General features: G+C 41.8%; 2 protein-coding genes across 2 annotated transcripts in view; one reads left to right on the top strand and one right to left on the bottom strand.

Annotated features, from left to right (window-relative positions):
- Window positions 1–6,061, bottom strand: part of DMGDH (dimethylglycine dehydrogenase) — an 82,513-nt gene extending 76,452 nt beyond the window's left edge. The window contains exons 1-2 of the mRNA XM_040225903.1: window positions 5,961–6,061; window positions 4,878–5,052 (exon numbers count right to left, since the gene is read on the bottom strand). Of these exons, the coding sequence (XP_040081837.1) occupies window positions 4,878–5,052; window positions 5,961–6,061 (276 nt within the window). The remainder of the gene's footprint in view (window positions 1–4,877; window positions 5,053–5,960) is intronic.
- Window positions 6,062–6,202: 141 nt separating this feature from the next.
- LOC120852579 (S-methylmethionine--homocysteine S-methyltransferase BHMT2-like) lies at window positions 6,203–22,723 on the top strand. The gene is given in 9 exon segments (XM_040225905.1): window positions 6,203–6,233; window positions 11,209–11,317; window positions 11,319–11,332; window positions 13,108–13,199; window positions 14,131–14,322; window positions 16,799–16,946; window positions 18,283–18,464; window positions 18,706–18,935; window positions 22,136–22,723. Coding segments are annotated over 9 exon segments (1,077 nt in total). The 3' UTR covers window positions 22,215–22,723.
- The last annotated feature ends 227 nt before the right edge of the window (window positions 22,724–22,950 follow it).

Below are 22,950 nucleotides of genomic sequence, written 5' to 3'. Positions count from 1 at the left end.
TTTAACAAATGGATACGAACCCCACTGAAACACCTTATTTGTGAAAATATTAAATGTATTTACATTTAAATGTATCTCTTGCATACATGAGAGTTTTTCTAGGTGGTATATCATTTTGGTAAGAAAAAATCTAATCATGATATCAACATTTCCAAGCATCCCTTCTCAAAATGCTTTCTTTCCAACAGGACTATTTTGCAAAAATTCATTGTTTTTCACTTATTGTGAATATCACCTTGACTTTGAAGGAATAGACTATGTCTATTTTTTTATATGTTTATACTACATAGCCTGCCTGATGGCTATTTCCATCACTACAAAGATCACCAAATTGGGGACATTTGTCTTTTTTCAAAAGAAAAACTTTAAGTTTTACAACTCTTTTGATTACTGTTACAGTATAACCAATTAATCTCTGTGTAGTATAACACTCTCAAAGTCATTCACTCTCCCTTTCATCACAAACAATATTATTTAAAGCCTTGTTTCTATAAAATCAATCCAATATCCTGGAGCTCAGTATCCTGTTGATATCCTACAACATGTGATCTGCAGTACGTCACGACTGACTGAAGACAAACAAGAGAACGAGGATGCTCCCATTGTAGAGCGTCAACCTTTCCCTGGCCAACCTTGTCATACACAATACATCAACCACATCAAAGGCAAGGGCTATGTATAAAGATCAATAAAGATTAATTTCTTTCTTATATTTTACATAAAATAAATAAAAAGGCCTGATATTGTTTTCTTATACCCTAAATGGAAAGTTTTGCATCTTTAGTTCTCAGCCCTCAAAAACATCCTCTTTAGCACCGTTCCCAGGGGCAACCTCTCCCAGGGACCCCTTGGGCCAAAACCACTTCTTACGCCATCCTCTCCCCTTTCCTTCCATCCTACAAGAAATGTTCTATATTAGTATCAATAATAGTATCAGGTGCTGACAAAGCAGTCTCATTAAAATACAGCAAAACCTCAAGACTTTGGGGATTTGTGACTCCATTTTGAATATTCACAAGCTGCACCTTCCTCCCCAAAGCATCTGATTCCCCTTGCTCCAGAAATGTTTAGTCTTGAGCGCATGTTTGTACTTCAGTGAAACTGCCTTTATTTTTGTGGTCTGTCCCTCCAACTGGCCCCTCAAACTTCCACATTTCCATATCTCCTCCAAAACTTCTCTATGTTAAAAATGAAAGGAGATATATATATGTATACACACACACACATATATATATATATAATGGAATATTAGTCAACCATAAAAAAGAAAGAAATGTTGTCATTTGCAACAATGTGGATGAAGCTTGATGGCATTATGCTAAATAAAACAGGCAAAGAACTACAAATACGTAATACTGAATGATATCATTTACATATGGAATCTAAAAACAAACAAAGCAACAGAACTCAGAGATACAGAGAATAGATTGATGGTTCCTAGAGGCAGGGATTGGAGGATGGGTAAAATGGGTGCTGCTGCTGCTGCTAAGTTGCTTCAGTCATGTCCGACTCTGTGCAACCCCACAGACGGCAGCCCACCAGGCTCCCCCGTCCCTGGGATTCTCCAGGCAAGAATACTGGAGTGGGTTGCCATTTCCTTTTCCAATGCATGAAAGTGAAGTTGAAGCACAAACTTCCAGTTATAAGATAATAAGTCCCGGGGGATGTACCATACACCATGGTGACTATAGCTAACAACACAGTAATGCATATTTGAACGTTGCTAAGAGAGTAAATCTTAAACGTTTTTCTTTTCACAAGAAAAAGTTTTGTAACTATGTGTGGTAATGGATGTTAGTTAGACTTATTGTGATCATTTTTCAATATATACAAATATCAAATCATTATGTTGTATACCTGAAACTAATATGTCAGTTATATCTCAAAAAATTCTAACGTGGGATATCTTCATGATGCTCCTTGGTGGGAGACCCCTTGATCTGCAAGAATTCCTCTAATCAGCTTCCTAGGGCAATTCTGTTTTTGCTGTCTGTATTTGCAGGGACGCGTATAAACCTAGCTTCTGATGCCTGAGTCCACCTTCAATTTATACTGCATGAACCTCATTTTGTGAAGCAGAGTCTACAACTTTGTTCACAAAGCAGATAATGCCTTTTCAACTCATCTTGGTTGTCTCTCTGCTTAAGGAGAAATTATTTTGCACGGTTAACTTTTAACAAGAAGCTTTCATCTTAAAAATTTTGCCCATTTTTCTTAAAAAGATCTTAGGCTAAGGATCTGCCATTTCATTGTTACCATTATTATGCATGAGATGTTTAAGAAGTGATAGTGCAAGGAATCCAGTAGCTAAAACGCAGGTTACATGAAATCAACCAACTACAAATGAACACATTAGTAATTAAAATGTTAGAATGCACACTCTCCTTTTACAACCCAGAAGTGTGACAAAGGTGTAAGCCCACCCTCTCGGGTATTCCCACTTGTTAAAATTTTCCATCTGCCTACCTGCTCTCACCAGGACAGCCTCACGGCCCCCTCACTCCCTCACCTCTGCCCATCTCTGCTCAAGTGTCCCTTTTCCAAAGTAGCCTTCAGGCTCTTCAGCCCCTATCATTCTTAATGTCTTTACCCCACTCTACTCTTCTGGCACTGATTACTCAAGAGCATCGCTGATGTGGTTTCCATCTGCCCCATCAGCATGTGACTCCCTGGGAGCAGGGCTTTCTTTTGGGCACTGTTGTGTCCTCATCTCCTAGAACAGTTCTGGCCTGACACAATACAGTGAGTGACTGAAAGCCGCTTAGTCGTGTCCGACTCTTTGTGACCTGATGTACTGTACAGTCCATGGAATTCTCCAGGCCAGAATACTGGAGTGGGTAGCATTTCCCTTCTCCAGGGGATCTTCCCAACCCAGGAATCGAACTGGGGTCTCCCGCATTGCAGGCAGATTCTTTACCAACTGAGCCACAGGGAAGCCCCGACACAATACAGGCTCTTCATAAATATTTTTTGAAAGAAAAACCAAATATCTGCTAAAAAGAAGTTAGAGAAAGGTGGGGGATAAATACAAGCTTTCTATTACATGACAACAGGAAGCCTGCCTAGGAAGTCTGGTTCAGGGAAAGGAGAAGAGCCAGCGGTGTCCGTGGCTTCCTGGACCGTCTCCCCAGATAGCAGGAAAGAAGCTGAGGCAGGACCAGTGACACGAGAGGCAAGTGTGCCAGCGGAGGCGCAGAAGAGATACTCGGGAAAAAACAGAGAGACACTCAAGGAGGACCAGGCCTCCATCCCAGACTGAGGGGTGAGGGGGCTGGCAGGAAAGGAAAGAAGGGAGAGAAACTGGGCTTTGCTGTTTCTCTAGAAGTCTCCGTCCATTTGGCAGGTGTAGTCTGACTACATGACTATGGGGACTCTGGAGCAACTAGGCTTAAGTCTGGGCAGTGTCCTCCCCCAAACTCGGCTAGAGAAAGGAGATCCAACTATATCCCATACCATGACCACGTTCTGGGTGTCAAAAGGTCTCTAAAAGCACCGTTCCCTCTTGTCTCAGTGGAGGAAAGCTAATGACAGAAAGGGATGACAGGCAGAAGCTAACACTACCCAACTTTTTAAAATCAAAGTATAGTTGATGATGAGATGGTTGGATGGCATCACCAGCTCAATGTACATGAGTCTGAGCAAGCTCTGGGAGTTGGGGATGGACAGAGAAGCCTGGCATGCTACAGTCCATGGGATCACAAAGAGTCAGACACGGCTGAACGACTGAACTGAACTGATAGTTGATTTACAATGTTGTGTTAGTTTCTGGTGTATAGCAAAGTGATTCAAATATATGTAAATAGACAAGTATATATTCTTTTTCATATGCTTTCCATTTTGGTTTATTACAGTTCCTTGTACTATATAGCCGGACCTTATTGTTTATCTCAACTCTTCCTCCAAACAAAAATGGAATCCAATGTTATTAAAAACTTCCTCTCCCATCCTGACTTCAGAAATAACTAGATGGGCAGTATGAAAGCACTGTCAATCACCTCATTTACTTGAGTGGCTTTCCATCTAAGCCCAATTATTGTACAGAACTGGAACAATTGTGCATACCATTAAATACGCAAGATAAACTTGGTTGTGTGTCTTAATTAACACGAGAGCTGTGTCACACATTCTCAGCTGTCATAGTTAAGTCCTCATGAAGCCAAGCTGTTGTCGTCCAGCATTAAACTAAAATTATAAATTAATAAATATAAAAGGATGACTAAAGCCAGGTGAGGATACATAGGTCTTAGGCCTATATTCAGCCACTATCCTTTGATTCAAAAGCTAACATTTACTAATCGCTCACCCTAATAACTTTACACATATTAACTCAATCTTCATCATCACCCTATTTGGTAGGGACCATTAATATTCCCTTGTGGCTCAGCTGGTAAAGAATCTGCCTGCAATACGGGAGACCTAGGTTCAATTCCTGGGTTGGGAAGATCCTCTGGAGAAGGGCAAGGCTACCCACTTCAGTATTCTGGCCTAGAGAATTCCATGGACTGTATAGTTCATGGGGTCGCAAAGAGTTTGACATGACTGAGCAACATGCACTTTCACTTATTAATATTGCCATTTCACACACTGGAAAATGGAAGCTTAAGTAACTTGCTGGAAGTCACATAAGTAGAAAAGGACAGAACCAGGTTGTGAATCCAGAAGCCATATGTCCAAGATGATCTGATCAAGATGACCAACATCATAAATGTTGATCACCTCCTTGGAAGTCCATCAACTAAGCTGCAATTGTGCTTTCCAACACTATGTAAAGGGAACTCACTCTAACGAGCTCACAGTGGGGAGCTGTGAATGGAAAAGAAACCAATCGTGCAAGTGCACAACTTGGTGCCGGTGACAGTGCTGAGGTGTTTTCTTACTGCGTGCCAGGTGGATCCAGCTGTGAGCTCTGATTTCTCCAGAAGGACCACATCTTTCATGCCTGCTTTGGCCAAATGATAAGCCAGACTCACACCAACACAGCCACCTCCAATGATCACTGTTTCTGCTCTGTCTTTCCATCTTGATTCTGCAGGTAAGGGTGGGTTTTCCTCTCTGGAAGACAATTTATTTAATAATACCTTTACTAGGCTATGATACTTAAAGTTTTCTGTTTGTTTTTTTCTTTTTCTGACTAGTGTGAGTCTCCTTATTTATCCTTCTAGTACTTAACATCTAGTGTCTGTGAGGTTTGCATTTACTGATCTAATCATTTGGGGAGCCTCAACCTGACTTAGCCGGGAAAGGGAGAAGGACGGATCTGAACCCCATTTCCCGTAATTCTGACCCATTGTATATAACTAATAGAGCTAAAGACCTGAGCAGATGACTTCTTTTTTGCAAAGAAACATAGAGAATAATCTATCTCAATCTACTTTAAAAACACACTTATCATTTTATTCCATGAAAAACCATAATCATCATGAGGTCCATTATCTATAAATCTTGGATCACCTCCTCTCTCCAGTGTTTTCCAGGTTGAAGAAAGCCAGGAGTACAATGTTCTTCCTCACTTAAGGTCCTCTCCCCGTGTACCTGTTTCTCTAATTATAATTATTGCTCAGGGCTGGATATGTTTATATGCATGACTGTCTTCCTGGCTAGCTAGATCATGAGTTTCTCCAGAATGAACTGTAAAGAAACAAGGTATAATAAGCCAAGGAAGACCATATATACCCCTGTGTTTGCCTTCCCACGGACCATCTCTGGATAAATACAGAAGACACTACAGTTGACTGAAGAAGGTGAGGGTAGGAGAGTCCTTGGAGTAGAAACCCTTTGATTCTCTCTTTGGACGGTTGTGCATGGGGAAAAAAAACATACATAGTTCAAGAAGAAATCCAAATGCCCATTTCTGGGGGTCAGAAGTGCCCAAGTGCCCATAGCCGGAGACGTCTCAGCCCCTCGCTTGCAACCCCGCAGCTGTCCAGGCGCGGATCTCCGCGTAGACCGGCCCCACTCACCCTTGGCGGCTGCAGACTGAGCGCGGGCGGCCAGGGGAGACCCTCAGCGGGAAGCCCAGCAGCCTGAGGCCCCGCAGCCGCAGTATGCCCGGACGGAGCATGGCGAGGCTGAGGGCGAGGGCGCGGGCATCGCCTCCCAAGCCAGCGGACTAAAGGGCAGGCGGGCGGGACCCTCCCCCGGGCGAGGGGCGGGCTCCTGGCTGCGCGCGCTCCCGCCACCCCGTGCAGCACCGAGAGGCGCGATGGCACCGATCGGGGGCCCCAGAGTCAAGAAGATGAGTTTCGGGGAGCCTGGGAGGTACTCAGCCGTCCTGGCCGGGGGACTCCACCTCAGTCCCTGGCCAAGCTCTGCGGCCCGGGCGAGGCACCTGGAGGGCTCTGAGCCTCCGTTTATCCCCTCGCGAGTCGCCAGGACTACAGTACCGCCTTGGTGTCAGGATGAGACAGCAATCTTGGGTACCAGTTATGGAGCCTCGCCTCGGTACCTGCACCGCGGTAGTGCTCTATGCAAATTATCTCCGCTTCACTTTTATTCCCATTTTACAGGTGAGGAAACTGAAGCTCAGAGTCAGCAGACTAGTTCAGGCTCATAGATCGGATCCAGGTGGAGCAGGTATTTGAAATATAGCCTTTCAGACCTAGGTGGCGCTCACGTTTTTTACCCTCAGCCCACCTGCAGCCACAGCTCTTCTACTCAACTGTCCCAGAGCACGTTCCTCTCAAGTTTGAGGAAGAGCGGTTGTCTGAACTCCCCAAGCCCGGTACTGCCCTGAAACCGGTCCCGGACGCAGCGGGGATGGAGGGTGGGGGTGTGCTGGGCGGAGGGGTAGGGGCTCCACCTCGTGTAGTCCTGCAGTACCGGTTTCCTAGCTCCCTTTCCTGATGTGCTTGCCAGCTGTCACCCTGTTCCCCCATTTTCATACTAGATGTGCGCGTGGTGGGGAGGAGAGGTGACAAAACACAATTAGGAAGGACATGAACTTGGGCGCGGAGCATCTCCAAACTCCTCAAAGCAAGCCACCTGTGCCAGGTAATTAAGAAGAGAGGGTGTGCAAGGCAGTGACAGTATAGAAGTGGAAACGTGCACCATTTCATTTATACTAAAAAGACAGGGGCAATCAAGATGCCCCACAGTCCTGGGCTCTGTAAATAAAGATCATTCACTTAATAAGTTATTAGGCAGCCAATTAAAAAGTTGAGTGTGGAAACAGGCAAAGTGCTTTGGCAATAAGTTACAAAAGGAGATACGAAATGTCACAGACTGACCCCAACTATATAAAAATATTTATACACACACTGTACAGAAAGACACAATAATGATAGTAATTACATAAGATGTGGAATATGAGTTTAAAAAACTTAACAAAAACATATTTTGGATATATTTTTCTGGTTATAAAAGTAAAATATGGGCATTGAAGGAAATAAGCATGATAAAAAGAAGAACCTTATGCTGATTTCTTTCTCTAAGCTTTCTCTAATATTACGTTTACTTTTTAGTTCATTTCTTTAAAGGTTTTTTTTTTTTTTAATATGCTTTCTCTGTTCTATTCCCTGCTGGCCTCTGCTCTTTGCAACACCAAGATTTTCATATGTGAGTCCATGCTAATGTGGGCCTGGGAGTTAAATGTTAGCAGGGTAGAGCTAAGCTCACCACTCTTCTCAGCAAACAGGTGCATCTTAAGTAGTCACTTAACTGCCACAGAGGACAGCTCCAATTGCTCTCTTTAATACAAATGAGCAGTCCCAGTGGCAATTTCAGGCAGATGGAGAGATATTTTAAGCAGACTGGACCTCTGGCATCTTCCTGCCACAAAGTGAAGTTGCCCTATTCCTGTGTATATGAATAAAGGTGCCCTGAAGCCAGACCTTAAATCAAAAAGAGGGCATCAGTGCCTCTCAGAGCTCACTCAGATCCCAGGGAGAGTCACTGCCAAACAGAAAGGGAGGATGGAATGAAAATATAGACATAGTGCAAATAATTTACAGTGTCCTCTGTCGTTTTAGAGCTATATTTAGATTGTAAAGGTGTAGCATTTAACTGAGGGGGTAAGTCTAACAGTGAAAGAGGGGCTGAAAGATGCTCTGAATGCATATCTTGATAATTTATTTTGCTAATAGCTGTTTAGAAAACTGGCAAAATTTTAAAATACTGGACAAACATCCAGAGGACAGATCAAAATGTCTTACTTGTTATCTTGAAGGCAACAGTCAAATTTCCACCATCATTTTCTTAAAACCCTAGCTAATTTTCTACTAGAGTATTATTTTTTCCCTCTTTGTCAGGACCAAACTTGTAACATATGAGATACGTGACATTTTCAAAACAGTCCAGTCATCTCCTAACTCTTGCCATAGTTTATTAAGCGCCTACTTCCCCTGTGGCTCAGATAGTAAAGAATCTGCCTGCAATGCAGGAGACCCAGGTTCGACCCCTGGGTCAGGAAGATCTCCTGGAGAATGGAGTGGCAACCCACTCCAGTTTTCTTGCCTGGAGAATTCCATGGACAGAGAAGCCTCGCAGGCTACAGTCCATGGGATTGCAAAGAATGGACACGACTAAGCGACTGTCACTTCACTTCACTTTGGGTGCTGTATGAGGTGGAGAGATAAGAAGGTGACAAGACAGGCTTGTCACCTGAGCCTCAAGCATCTTACAGCCAAACAGAGGCAACAGGTAAGTAACCAGATATGCAACACAGATGATGGATGCAGGAATGGAAGCTATATGAACTTCAGCAAGAGACAAAAGGGGATGCAATCATAAATAAGAGTAGGTCAGACAAGGCTTTGTTCTGGCAGCAGTGGAAGATAGTTTAGAGTGGGCTGGAGTGAACTGGAGACCATTGTAATAGTCCAGGGCAGTAAGGATGGGGGAGGGGGCATATATGAGATGGGTTAAATAGATATGCTTGGTGTAACCCTATGACAGATCGGATGTGGGAGGTGAGAGATTAACCTATAACAGCCAGATTGTGTGTTAATATTTTCCCCTCTAGAACTGTTGAATGTGTAATATTCAGTCCAACTCTTAACAAAGTTAGCCTCATTGAAATGTGTTAGATTTTCAATTTGGAATTTTAGACAAATGGTGATACCTTTGTTTCTCTCTTCCACGTCCCTCCATGGCATTTAGTCATTACCCTGTACTATGATGGTCTGATGATATAATGGCCTTCCCCAAGGCAACCAGAGCTTGGAGCTTCTTGAGGGCAGTGACCGTTATTCCAATATTTATCCCTCTGGCCTAGCAACTGGATCTAGTATGTAGGCAGGTCTCAGTGAAAGTTTAAGTCCTTTTTATGTTTCAAAAGTACAAAATGAAAGGAGTAAATTTCACTCTGTGGAAGGAGTAGGGAGAGAGGTGAGAATCATAGAATACATTAACGTTTCTTCTACATTCAGCTAAAATTTATCTTTGGATATGAAGTATGGAAAAATAACCAGAGTCAGGAGCTCTGTCTGCCAAAATAGTGTTTCTGGTTGACACAGCTGGGCTGCATTCCACTTCCCTCCACAGGAAAATGGAGGAGGAAGGAGGCCTGGTGTTTAGCCTCAGGGCAGCCACTTCTAACGTACCTTCCTGAGCTGCAGAAGTGACTGGGTCCGAGGGGCAGCTCCCCATTCATGCACTGCTCTGTGTCCAGCTGTAGGCAGAGCTGAGATGAACTGGCTGATATTTTCACTAAAAGCTTGTATCTTCAAACCAGTTCAACCTAGTTAAGATTCATACAATTTTCACACAACAGCAGAATACAGATTTTATTCAAGTTCCCGTAGACTGTAAACCAGGAGACACTTGGTGCTTTTCAGATCTGCTATATTCTCCTGTCTTTCTGTATATTCATTCTACTAATTTTTGAGAATTTGATATTGAAACCCCAACTAAAAATGTTAATTTATCTACTTAAAAAATAAACCATACATAACTTTGTTCTGTATTTTCCAAGTCTCCTGTAAGTGTGTTATCATACTTTCAAAATTTTAAAAATAAAAAAGAAAAAGAGAAAAAGTTATATCTTCAATTAATGTAGTCTATGCAAGAAGGATAAGGATTCCCACGGCGGTATTGGCGGTTTTTATAAATCAAAAGGAAGGTCCCTCTGAAAGAAAATGATACTTGACAATGACCTGAAGGAAATGAGAGGATGAACCATGCAGGTATCTGGGGACGTACTTTGTACTCAGTGGACGCCATTAGCCCTTGGATAACTGCTCTGGATGCAGTCTTTTATTCAGGTTATAGGTGGGCTGACTAGAAAGGTGGCAAAATAGAGACTAGATTAGAAATTTAGAAGGTCTGACGTCTACTGTTTTATCTACTGAGCTCTATGATCTTGAGCAATTCACTCAGCCTCTCTGAACCTGAGTTTCCTCATTTATAAAATTGCGATAAAAACTGCCCTGTCAGGCTCCCAGACTTGTTAAGAGTACCAAATGATAATAAGCCTGGGAAACATGCTGGAGAATGTAGGGCAGAACTATGAAATGCTGTATCTAGTAGGATTATGTCCAGTGGTTCACACAAAAAAGAGGTTTATTTTTCTTACCCTAAAAAATGCAGTCACAGTCCACGGCCTCTGCAGCCCCTCTAAGCTGTCATCAAGACACCAGGCTGCAGTTATCAGCCTGTGCCCTCAGCCTTAGCATGTGGCTTTTGATGGCATGGCTGAAAGATGATGGCTGTGGCACCAGGACTTGAGCTGATATTCCAGACAGGAAGGAGAAAAAGGGACAAGATGGAAGGGTGTGGGCATCTCTATCAGGAAAACAAATCTCTTTTAGAAATTTTCAGCAGGCTTTCACTTATACCCATTGGCCACCACTGTATCACATGGCCAGTCCCCCACAGCAAAGGAGCCTGAGACCCGAGAATTTTTTTTAAGTTGGGGACATTGTCTCCCCAAACAAAATACATTAGCAAACACGAGGAGAAAAAAAATGCACGTTAGTTAGGCGATAAGCAGTGTCTACCACAAACATCGTGAAAAACCAAAATATCACGGAATCAGCATTTTTCACTATAATTTGATTCAGATTAAATGGTATTTAAGAAAAAATAGTCACAGAACTTGGGGCAAAACAAGTACCTGGATTGTCCAATAGAGTCTACTCAAGTTTTCTGAAATACTATCAGGCACAGATGATTGTCACAAAACTGGAGCTGTGAGACCATTGTACCCACCTTCCCTACAATTGGAAACTGCTTTTAGGGAGAATAAAAAGAAGGTGATTTTTCTTTATATTCAGGGCCTTTTGGAATGTCTGGATAGTGGGGAGGTTGTGGTTGGAGATGGCAGCTCTCTCCTAACTCTGGAGAAGTGGGGCTATGTGAAGGCCAGGCTCTGGACTCCAGAAGCATCCAAATGTAGGTCGGTGCCAGCATCACCCTCAGTGGTTACCTGCGTGACAATTGCTTAGATCTGGCTGAGAGAAGCTAAATACCGAGTGTTTTCTAAGGACTGTTTCACTTGCCAGAATTGCAAAGATATGGTAATACTGGCTGTAAATGAATCAAATAGAAGAAATGGCTTCTCTCTCTCCCATCCTCCCCACTCTGTGCGTGTGTGCTTGAGCTCTCTCTCTCTCCCCCACACACACACACTTGCATCTTTATGTATAGGGAATGCTAAAATATATATCCTAATATTTGTTCCATGAATATTTATTTACCTTATGTATATTCAAGAGTTTCCGTAACACAAGAAAACTATTATTGCTTTGGAGTCATCCATCTGGCTAATTTGCATATGATATTAAAACAGTATGTTTGATAGGGATAATTAATGGTAATTCCAGGTGACTCAGCTGGTAAAGAATCCGCCTGCAATGAGGGAGACCTGGATTTGATCCCTGGGTGGGGAAGATCCCCTGGAGAGGGGAATGACTACCCACTCCAGTATTCTGGCCCGGAGAATTCCAGTCACGAAGTTGGTCACAACTGAGCAACTTTCACTTTTCACTTTTAAACTTAACAGAGCTTAGACAGGGGATAGCCAGGTTCTGTTGTGGGGAGAAGAGGGGCGAAGAAATAAACACAGTTTTACTTCGTCCTCTTGGCTGAAAAAAAAAAAAAAAAGAGTTGGAGGTAGAAACTGTGATAGAATTGGTTGGTAACATCCAATTGAAACTTTAATTCTATAAAGTTTGCTCTTTTTTGTATTTGCTTCCTAAGTTTAAGTGGGAAATATAGCCAAAGAAGAAATGGGTGAAACAGGATACTAGCTGGGATGGGACTTTTGATTTGTTCTCTTTTTCTTCATACATGCATGGTGTATCAGACAAATGTGGGTTTTACTGACCAGCTGAGTGACCCTGGACAAGTCATTTGACCTCTGAGGATGAGTTTCTTCATCAGTCATACGGGAGCATGACATGGGCTGCTTGTGAGGACTCATAAGTTAACCCACATGAAATGCCCAGCATATAAGTACCCAATGGCCATGATTACTATTCCATCAGATCCTCAGAGTTAGATGGTAGGACAAAGCTCTGTCTTTCTGGTGTTAGCAGGGAGACTTCATCTGGCCCAAGAAGAACTCATTCTTAATTTTAGATCTTTTTGCGCTCTCAGGAAGAAAGTGCTGAAATAGTAGGATGGAGATTGAAGTTGGGGGGAGAGGGATGAAGAGCAAGAGGAAGGCATGTCTGATGGACAAGGAAAGCTCTCTGGCCACGTCTCCCAGCTGCTCGAGTCGACCCCATTTGGTGGGGGCTCTGCCATCTGCATTCTGTCCACTGTGAGAATTCCCTCATTCTACTTGGAGGGCTTCCAACTGCTGACTATAAGTAGACCAGCTAGATCCTTCTTGACACTGGCAAATGAATGACCCTCTTTAGACCAAGGATCAGTGGGCCAACCCAGCCTTACAGCCTGCCTGTGACTGCACCAGGCCAAGAGGCCCAATGGCAGGTCAACATGAGGTTACTCTCAACAGCCCCCATTTGGAATGGACTCGGCCTTTTCCCATCCCTGAATTCTACTGACCTGAATCTGCAATTTCTGTATAAGTACTTGGTTTGGAAGTGTGTATGATTGAAAGAGATGTGAGTGGATGAGCTGCTGATAAAAATGATAGTTTCTGTGATTTTTTACTTTTTTTTAATTTCAATGGAAAATTAAAAAAAAAAAAAAACTCCTTTGCAGTGCGTCAGCTTCACATGGAATTCTTGAGGGCGGGATCAGATGTCATGCAGACTTTCAGCTTTTCTGCCAGTGAGGACAATATGGAAAGCCAGGTAGACTACAGCGTGGCAGCTGGGGGTGGGGTGGGGCGGGAAGAGGGGTCGCCTATAATAGAAATAACCTCCTGAAGAGAATCCATGGAGCTGACCTGATGTGGTACTATGCTTTATTACAAATTCTTCTGCATAGAATATTCATTAAGTAATTCATCATTATGTAAACTTTATCTAGGGGAAGGGTAGGGGAAGGGACTGGGGGAAAACAGGCTATTGGAAGGGCATGGCCATCCTCTGCTATGTTTTTGTTGAGAAAGGACACTACAGATCTCTCTTTACCTTCTCATTTCACATTCTTCTTTTTCTGACATCTGCAGACAGGATGGTTCTAGAGAAGACAACATCACTGGCTAGGAATGAATTGGGTTTGACACCCAACTTTGCCATCTACTTACTGTGTGATAACTGATGCTTACATGGATTGGGTTGTTGGGGGCAATGGATAAGGTGAAGGATATGGAAGTATTGCGAGATATTCTGCAAATGGAGAGTATTAATACGTGTAAACGTTAATGCCCATTTATTCATTCAACCAACCAACTGAGTACCTGTTATAGTCCATTCTCTGTGCCAAATATAGAGATGATACAAAGGCATAGACTCTATTCTGAAGTGGCTCACAGCCCAGTGCGTGCTAAGTCACTCAGTTGTGTCTGACTCCTTGCAACCCAATGGACTGTAGCCCGCCAGGCTTCTCTGTCCACGGGATTCTCCAAAAATGAGCATTCACCAAGATCCAGTGTGGTAAGTAAATATAAGCTCATTGGGAGTACAGGAGATGGTACCCAACTCTGCTGGTCTTCTCGAACTGCAGGTTAAACCAGTGACTTGTACTCATGCCACTTGCTCATTGCCCTCTTTGCTACTTATTACATTCCACCTTTCAAATGCCAGGCTCCCCACATGAACTCTTGCTCTCTAACTTCATTGGGAAGCTGTAAACACTGCTGCCTGTGACCTCGCCAGAGAAGTAGCTGACAAAGGGGATGCTTTGGTAGCAGGGGGGATCTCCCAGACGTCGTTGTACACACACCACAAGGATGAAGTTAGAATTTAAAAGCTTTTTCAACTACAGCTAGAGATTTTTGCCAGGAAAAATGTAGATTTCTTGATTGCAGAGGTAAGCCAATGTTGTAGGGAAAAAATGAACTCTGTTTTGATATAACTGCATAGTCTTCAACTTTCATAAGAGTATATGGGACTTCCCTGTGCCCTCGTTCCCTCCCTGTGCATGGTCAAAGTTTGCTTATATGCACTCTGGTCAAGGCCAACATCCTCTTGCTTGTGCGCTAGATTCTCTGTGAAGACAAAGAACAGAGCCAGGAGAGGCCTATCTGTATGTAGCCTTTGGTTTTATTCTGGGTGGTTGTAGCAGCTGACTCTCGGGGGACCCCACAATGTAGGGTAAGCGAACAGGGACAGGGATTCTGGGAGCATCTTCTCCTACAGGAGAGGCAGGGCAGGAAGGAGCTGGGGGCTGGGGAGTAGACGCTGTCAGGGAGCAAAACCTAGAGGACAGGCAGCTGCCGGGGCTCCTCCAGGCCCCCTAGTAACACTCAGGGCCAAGCAGTAGTTTACTTGCCCACCTCCATCCGTGCCTTGCTCACCCCATCTCTCCGCTTTCACTAAAGTTGTAACACATGAGCAATACTTTGAAGTTAGAATCAATAAAAGTTGTCACTGACTACACATGAAGTCCCAGAGTATTCTCTTGCTCCCATCTCCCTATTTCACATCATGATTGCTACTGTCTGACCCCCCAGTCAAGGTCTCAACCCAGGTTTTACCCTTAGCAAGGACAATAGCCTCCCAACTGCTAGTTCCCCAGTCATCCTACTGAATCTATGAGAAACCTTGCTTCATCATCCTTCTTAAGGCTTAGGGCTACCCTTGCCTGGCTAATGCACCTGGAAAGTCATCTACAAAAACGAAGGCAAACTCCACCCTGTACGTTCTCCACATGGGTGAGAACGTAAGTTTGTTTTTTAAAAGCCTCTCTTGACTTTCTCCGTGATTCCTTTGCGTGATTCCATTGCTTTTGCAGAATCTAAGTCAAAAAGGAAGAAACACAGAGATTTCTGCTAGCTTTTCTCCACCTACTTAATCTAAGATCAGCTCTTCAATTGTGGCACTTAAGAGGGTTCCTTAAGTGCAGGGGAAACACCCCAGCAAATGGCCTGTGTTTACCAGACAAGGTGTCCTCTCCACCGTCAGCAAAGACACTCAATAGGTCTCCCTCCCTTCTCTGTGCCTCAGTATTCTCACCTGGGGAAATAATCATATTTCCATTCCTGTTTTATGGAGCACTTATGAATAACAGGGCTTCCCAGGTGGCTCGGTGGTAAAGAATCCTCCCGCCAATGCAGGAGACACAGGAGGCGTGGTTTCAATTCTTGGGTCAGGAAGAAACCTGGAGAAGGAAATGGCAACCCACTCCAGTACTCTTGCCTGGAGAATCCCTGGACAGAGGAGCCTGGTGGGCTACAGCCCATGGGGTCACACAGAGTAGGACACGACTTAGAGACTGAACATGGTCATGAGCGTATGACTACCTAACTAGAAGTGAATAGAAAAGTATTTTGAAGTGTAAAGCATAAAAAACTATTCACTATTCTTCAGAGACCACCCTAGTTACATTAAAAAAAAAAAGAGTCCAAAATTTATAAGTAAAACTTTTGTTTCTTCAAAATCATAATTTTAAGTACTCAATTACTTTAAAATCTTTTTTTTAGTAGTAGGGAAATAGATGGGAAAACAGTGGAAACAGTGTCAGACTTTATTTTTGGGGGCTCCAAAATCACTGCAGATGGTGACTGCAGCCATGAAATTAAAAGATGTTTACTCCTTGGAAGAAAAGTTATGACCAACCTAAATAGCATATTAAAAAGCAGAGACATTACTTTGCCGACTAAGGTCTGACTAGTCAAGGCTATGGTTTTTCCAGTGGTCATGTATGGATGTGAGAGTTAGACTGTGAAGACAGCTGAGCGCCAAAGAGTTGATGCTTTTGAACTGTGGTGTTGGAGAAGACTCTTGAGAGTCCCTTGGACTGCAAGGAGATCCATCCAGTCCATTCTGAAGGAGATCAGCCTGCAATTTCTTTGGAAGGAATGATGCTAAAGCTGAAACTCCAGTACTTTGGCCACCTCATGTGAAGAGTTGACTCATTGGAAAAGACTCTGATGCTGGGAGGGATTGGGGGCAGGAGGAGAAGGGGACGACAGAGGATGAGATGGCTGGATGGCATCACTGACTCGATGGGCGTGAATCTGAGTGAACTCCAGGAGTTGGTGATGGACAGGGAGGCCTGGCATGCTGTGATTCATGGGGTTGCAAAGAGTTGGACACAGCTGAGCGACTGAACTGAACTGATTAGTAGTATAATATCTGAATGAAAATCTATATGTTATTGTTAAAAGAATTAAAATTTACTCAGAAAAAATATTCTTTAGTCAGTCTGATAGAGACACATTTCTTAGCACATTTTATTACATATATTTGGTAATTTTTATAACTGTTTTTTGCAACATTTATGGTCTACCACTTAAAGTCTGCTTTCTATTTGGGCCAATAGAAAAACATTAAATTTCTCTTAGTATTTTGAACATGCTGTAGAAGCTGTGTGGGCTGTAGACATCTTAAAAGAATCTGGAAAGCCTGTGGCAGCCACTGTGTGCATAGGCCCAGAGAGAGACATGCAGGGTGTAACACCTGGAGAATGTGCTATGAAGCTGGTGAAGGCAGGTAATGTGGACCCACGATGTGATAAGCAGTTCAGTTATTGTTTATGAAGTTTAACAATGTTTCTTAAGATTGGGAGAACAGTTTGGAAATAAAATCATTAATTGGGATTGATTTATCAGTAAACCTTAAGAAGTGAAGGGGGATAGCTAATTTCCAAGGCACCTTCCAACTATTAAAAAAAAGATTTCTGTGTCTATTTTTGTGCCAATACCAAGCTGCACTGTACCAGGGGCTTCCCTGGTGGCTCAGAGGTTAAAGTGTCTGCCTGGAATGCGGGAGACCCGGGTTCGATCCCTGGGTCGGGAAGATCCCCTGGAGAAGGAAATGCAACCCACTCCAGTACTCTTGCCTGGAGAATCCCATGGAGGGAGGAGCCTGGTAGGCTACAGTCCATGGGGTTGCAAAGAGTCGGACACGACTGAGCAACTTCACTTCACCAAACTGTACTTGGTACAAACTGTACCAAACAGTATGTTTGTGGTACCGATAGAAGTCAGGGAGCTTGATTCCTCCAGCTCTGTTCCTCTTTCTCAAGACTGTTTTGGCTATTCAGGGTCTTCTCTGTTTGTATACAAATGTTAAAATTATTTGTTCTAGTTTTGGGGAAAATGCCATTCATAATTTGATAGGAATTACATTGAATCTGTACATTGCCTTGGGTAGTATGATCATTTTTAAAGTATTGATTCTTCCAATCCAAGAGCACTATATATCTTTCCATTTGTCTGTGTTATGTTTATTTTCTTTCATCAATGTCTTATAGTTTTCAGAGTACAGGTCTTTTGCCTCCTTAGGTAAGTAGGTTTATTCCTAGGTATTTTATTCTTTTTGATATAGTGGTAAATGGGATTGTTTCCTTAATTTCTCTTTCTGATGTTTTGTTGTTAGTCTATAGAAATGAAGTCAGACAGAGAAAGACAAATATCATATCATATCACTTATATGTGGAATCTAATAAAATAATACAAATGAACTTATTTACCAAACAGAAAAAGACTCATAGACTTAGAAAACAAACTTATAGTTACCAAAGGGGAACAGGAAGTAGAGAGAGATAAATTAAGAGTTTGGGGTTAACAGATACACATTCCTATATATAAAATAGATAAACAACAAGGACCTACTATATAGGACAGGGAACTATATTCAATATCTTGTAATAACCTATAATGAAAAAGAATCTGAAAAAGAATATATATATTTATATATGTTTAACTGAATCACTTCACTGTACATCTGAAACTAACAGCATTGTAAATCAACTAGACTTCAATTTTAAAAAATAAACAAGTAAATAAATTGTGAAACAAGTAAATAAATGTATTTCTTTGCACAGGGGCTTCAGTTGTTGGTGTGAACTGCCGATTTGGGCCCTGGACCAGCCTGAAGACGATGAGCCTCATGAAGGAAGCCCTACAGGCTGCAGGGCTGAAAGAACACTTGGTGGTGTGGTCCCTGGGGCTCCACATGCCTGACTGTGGCAACGGAGGGTTTCTAGATCTCCCTGAATATCCCTTTACTGAGCTCGGGTACATATTAGAGACCTTGTGATTTCTTGTGACAAAATAGAAATGACTGTAAGGAACAACTATAATACAACACAGACTTATGATATGAGATTGCATAAGAAAAAGGCACTCAATGTCAACCAAAAATGAGCTATACGAAGAACTCATACTCTAAAATTTAGTTTTGTCATTGAAAAAAAAAAAAATGAAAACAGAGGTGGTAAGAGAAGTACCATATCGATTGTATTACAGCACTGGAGCCCAGAGTTGCAACCAGATGGAATATTCAAAAGTACACCAGAGAAGCCTACAGCCTAGGGGTCAGGTACATAGGTGGGTGCTATGGCTTTGAGCCCTATCACATTAGCGCGATTGCAGAGGAGCCGGCCCCAGAAAGGGGATTTTTGCCACCAGCTTCAGAAAAACATGGCAGCTGGGGAAGTGGTCTCAATATGCATACCAAACCCTGGATTAGAGCCAGGTAGGAATTTTTAAATGAACATTATTATTTTCCTCTAATCTCATTTATTGTTAACATTATGCATGCCCATGGTAATAAAAATTCATAAGTATAGAAATGTATAAAATGAAGGGTAAAAGCCACTCCATTCCTGACACCCATCCTATCCCAGGCGTAACCTATTTGCCATTTATATTTTGAAGTCTTATTCCTCTAACTTTTGTTTCATCAGTTTTAATTGGTAATTATGAAAGCTGAGAAATTTAAATCAGATCATCTTCCCACTTTCCCTGTTCTCCTTTTGCCAATTTTGCCTTGTTACATTTTTGCTTTAGTTATCTTTACAAGGTGGAATTTCACATATTTAACCACCTATTTTTTAATCCATTAATACAAGGCAGTATCTCTTGATTCAATCCTTTGTAAAATAAGAATTGACTTCCTCTATTTCCGTCCACTTTTCCTCCCTCATGTACTTGGTTTCTTTATGGTATACCATTCTTTTTAGATCATCAGTGTTTATAACTAAACACAGTGTAAGAAAACACAACAGCAATTCAGTAATTAAGTGTTCAATTCCATGTGAAATCAAAACTTGGAACTTGTTTCAAGCTTAAAATTCTCCTTTTTTTCTAGCAGAAGATTTTAACATGTAGGAAAACAGGGATGGCTCGTCTGATCTTTCTCTTTCTCTGTCTTGTGCTTCCAACCCTCCCTTCTCCCATATTGCTGATCACTGATTCTGACCTCTTCAGATTCAAAGAGTGAGGAGAGAAGCTGGAAAAGCAGTAAACTGCTACTGCCTGACGGGCACACTTTTATAAGACTACACTCCCTGGGCCTGACAGGTCCTCATGAGTGTATTTACAGCTCTTCAGAGGTTTCCACCAGGAACTTCTGTTATTTCTCATGCCACAGGCATTCCATTTTTCTGTAAAATTTTTTTTCTCTGCTTCACCCTCAGATCCTGATTTTCTCAATAGGTCAACTACAGATATACCCTATTTGTGAAAGTCTCATTTTCCTTCTTGGTGTTTCTCTTGAGCCTAACTTTAGGTGCACCCTCTCCTATTAGGCTCAAAACTGGCTACAAGACTTTTCACCTTTCCTTTATGGAGATGAACTCAAAGAGTGTGGTCTAATCTCAATTTAACCACAAGCAAAGTATCCAACTCATTGGTCTCTGTGATCTGATTTTCCAGTGTTGAGACAGTGAGTGAGTCAGCTGACCGCCTCTTAGCCACCTACTCTGAAAATTCTGCAATGTCCATCTTGCTTTAATATCTGATCTCTATCGTATCTTGTGCCACTAATCAAATTTCCAAACTAATATCTTGGTACTATGTCATGATTTTCTAAACATTATTCATTACAGAACCAAGAGAAATATAAATAAATCTATTTCACAGAACCTGAGTCCTGTGTAGGAGAATGTTCCAAGCATCAAGGTCAAATTGAATCTTTCCTTTTACATTTCATTCATAGTCCAAATTCAGATATTTTAATTTAGATTATAGTTGGACTACAACTTCCTTTATACAACATTTGGTTTTACAGGAAAGTCTAATTAACTTTCTTTTCTATTTTTGAAAGAAGAATAACAGGACTTCCCCTTCTCTAAGGTTTTCCAGTATCTAAATTATGCTGTTTGTTACAATCAGTCACTTTATTGTTGGAGACATTTTTTTCTGGGAGGCTCCTTAAATTACTGTTCAGTTTTGAATTATCCTCTTCCCATCTCCCTCTCCCTCTTTTTCTCCTGTCAAACAATGCCATCCCTTTTCCATCTTTCATAAACCAGCTATCTTCTCTGCCATCTTCTCTAATCAGTGCTATTATGTCTTTAATCCATCTTTGTACTTTATCCATTTCAGTGGGGAAGAGACTTAGAATAGTCTTCATTTTTGAACTGGGACAATTTTCTGAATGCAAATATGTTTAGATTGTAGACGCAGGCAAGAAATTATTTAGGTAAACATTTCTTCTGAAATGTATGGATATTTATCCAGAAAGATATTTTTAAAGGTCTCATGCACAGAAAAAAAATTACTAAATGAAATATAATTAAAAGGTGAGGAAAGCATACTTTGATGATGATTAAAATAGCTCAGATAAGTGGAAAATGGCTTATTTTAATATACATTGTCTAAGGATCTTTGAAATTTATTAGCAACTTAAAACATTATTCTGTAGACTAAAGGCAGACATTTCTTGTACCCTAAACTCCCAAACATACTGATGTTCACAAAAATTTGCGATTACCCAAAAACCTATAGACTTCTGACATTTTCATCATCCAAAAAACTGGTTTATTAGTTGTTTCATAGGTAAAGTGAAAAAAACTGTAAAAATATGTTTAACACAAAAGTCTGTGACCAGGAACCTTGTGTTCTTTCTTTTCCTAAAAACAAGATACAAATACTGAGTAATTTGTATTCTTTTTTTAGTTAGTTTCTGAAGAATTTTACTTTGTCTCGTTATGTTAAAAACTGGCTTCAGGCGCTTCCCCGGTGGCTCAGCGGTAAAGAATTCACCTGCCAATGCAGGAGACGCGGGTTCAGTCCGTGGTCAGCGAGAACCGAACGTGCCTAAGAGTAATTAAGGCAGGCGCCACGACGATTGAACCTGTGCTCTGCGCCTGGAAACCGCAACTGCTGAGTCCGAGAACTGAAGCCGCTGAAACCTGCACACTCTAGAGCCTGTGTTCCTCAGCAAGAGAAGACACTGCAGTGAGAAGCCCGTATACCGCAAGTATGGAGCAGCCCCCGCTCACGGCAATTAGAGAAAACCCCACACAGCAGTGAAGACCCCGAACAGCCAAAAGTAAACTGATTAAAATTTTAAAAACTGGCTTCATATACTTGTCATCATGTTAAAATACTGAATAGAGTTAGAAGGATCCTACTAGATATTTCTGGATGAATAAAATTCACAGAAACATGTAAAATTCAAACACATTGTCTTTTTCTGAAAGGTGATTTGAAACCCAGTGATTGTTATTGAGAATAGAAATATAGAAAGACTCCTGAAGTTAATGGATATGGGCACAGTTTTTCTGTGTATATGTTAAAACTGAAATACTACTTTAGCCTGATCATCCACCAAACTTAGGTGCATTTAGCCTACGCACACACACAAACACACACACACACACAATATATGGACTTATACAATAGACGTGAATCTTTTAATTGATTAACTATATATCTTTTCAAACACAGGGCTAGAAGGGAGTATTGGGAGAATCTGCGGCCGGCTTCTGGTAGACCTCTCTGTCCATTGTCAAAGCCAGATGCCTGAGGAGTAATGAGAGAAAATACTGAAACAGCAGAATGGAAAGAAATCCCCCTCAAGCCCCATCTGGAGCCCTTCCGTGCCTCTATCCTCAAGCCCACCCTGACGTCTCCAGCTGTTGAGCAAGTGTCAGCTTATGTGCTGACAGCATAGGATTTGTTTTACAGTCCTGCTGTGCTTAAGCAAGAGCTGGATGCTGGGCAAGATGCAAAGCTGATGAGAAAGGCTTCTGTCCTCCAGGTACTGAGTGTCCAGTAGTGCTGTAGGACGTGCTTTGGAAGGACATCAAGAACAGTAAAACTTGTCAGTTAGAGTGAATGTGAGATTTTAAAATAACCCAAAGTTAGTGAGCAACAAACACAGCGATTAATTCAGGTGACTAAACTAGGTACAGAAGGATAGAGCAGCATTCTAAACTAAAATTAAAGTGATGAGTCTGCCTTTTTTGAGTGATTTGTATAATGACTCCAAAGGCAATCCCAAAGGAACAGATGCATAAAATATTTTAGGATTTTTAAAAAATAATCATATAACCTTCCAAAGTGATTAGGTTCAAAGATAATTTTACTTAAAGGTATTAGGTCCCAGAATTTTTTCAGTGTATCTCTATAGATCATAAATAGCTAGATTATAAACCACTAAAGACAAGGACCATGTCAGATGCTTCTTATATTTTTGCTCAAAGTATTTAGCATTGTGCCAGGCATAGTAATAGATGCTCAGTGAAACACTTATTGTTGAT

Source organism: Oryx dammah, unplaced genomic scaffold (assembly GCF_014754425.2).
Source record: "Oryx dammah isolate SB20612 unplaced genomic scaffold, SCBI_Odam_1.1 HiC_scaffold_26, whole genome shotgun sequence".
Classification (NCBI taxonomy): domain Eukaryota; kingdom Metazoa; phylum Chordata; class Mammalia; order Artiodactyla; family Bovidae; genus Oryx; species Oryx dammah.
The sequence above is the reverse complement of the archived record's forward strand: the minus strand, read 5'-3'. Positions and strand labels throughout refer to the sequence as shown.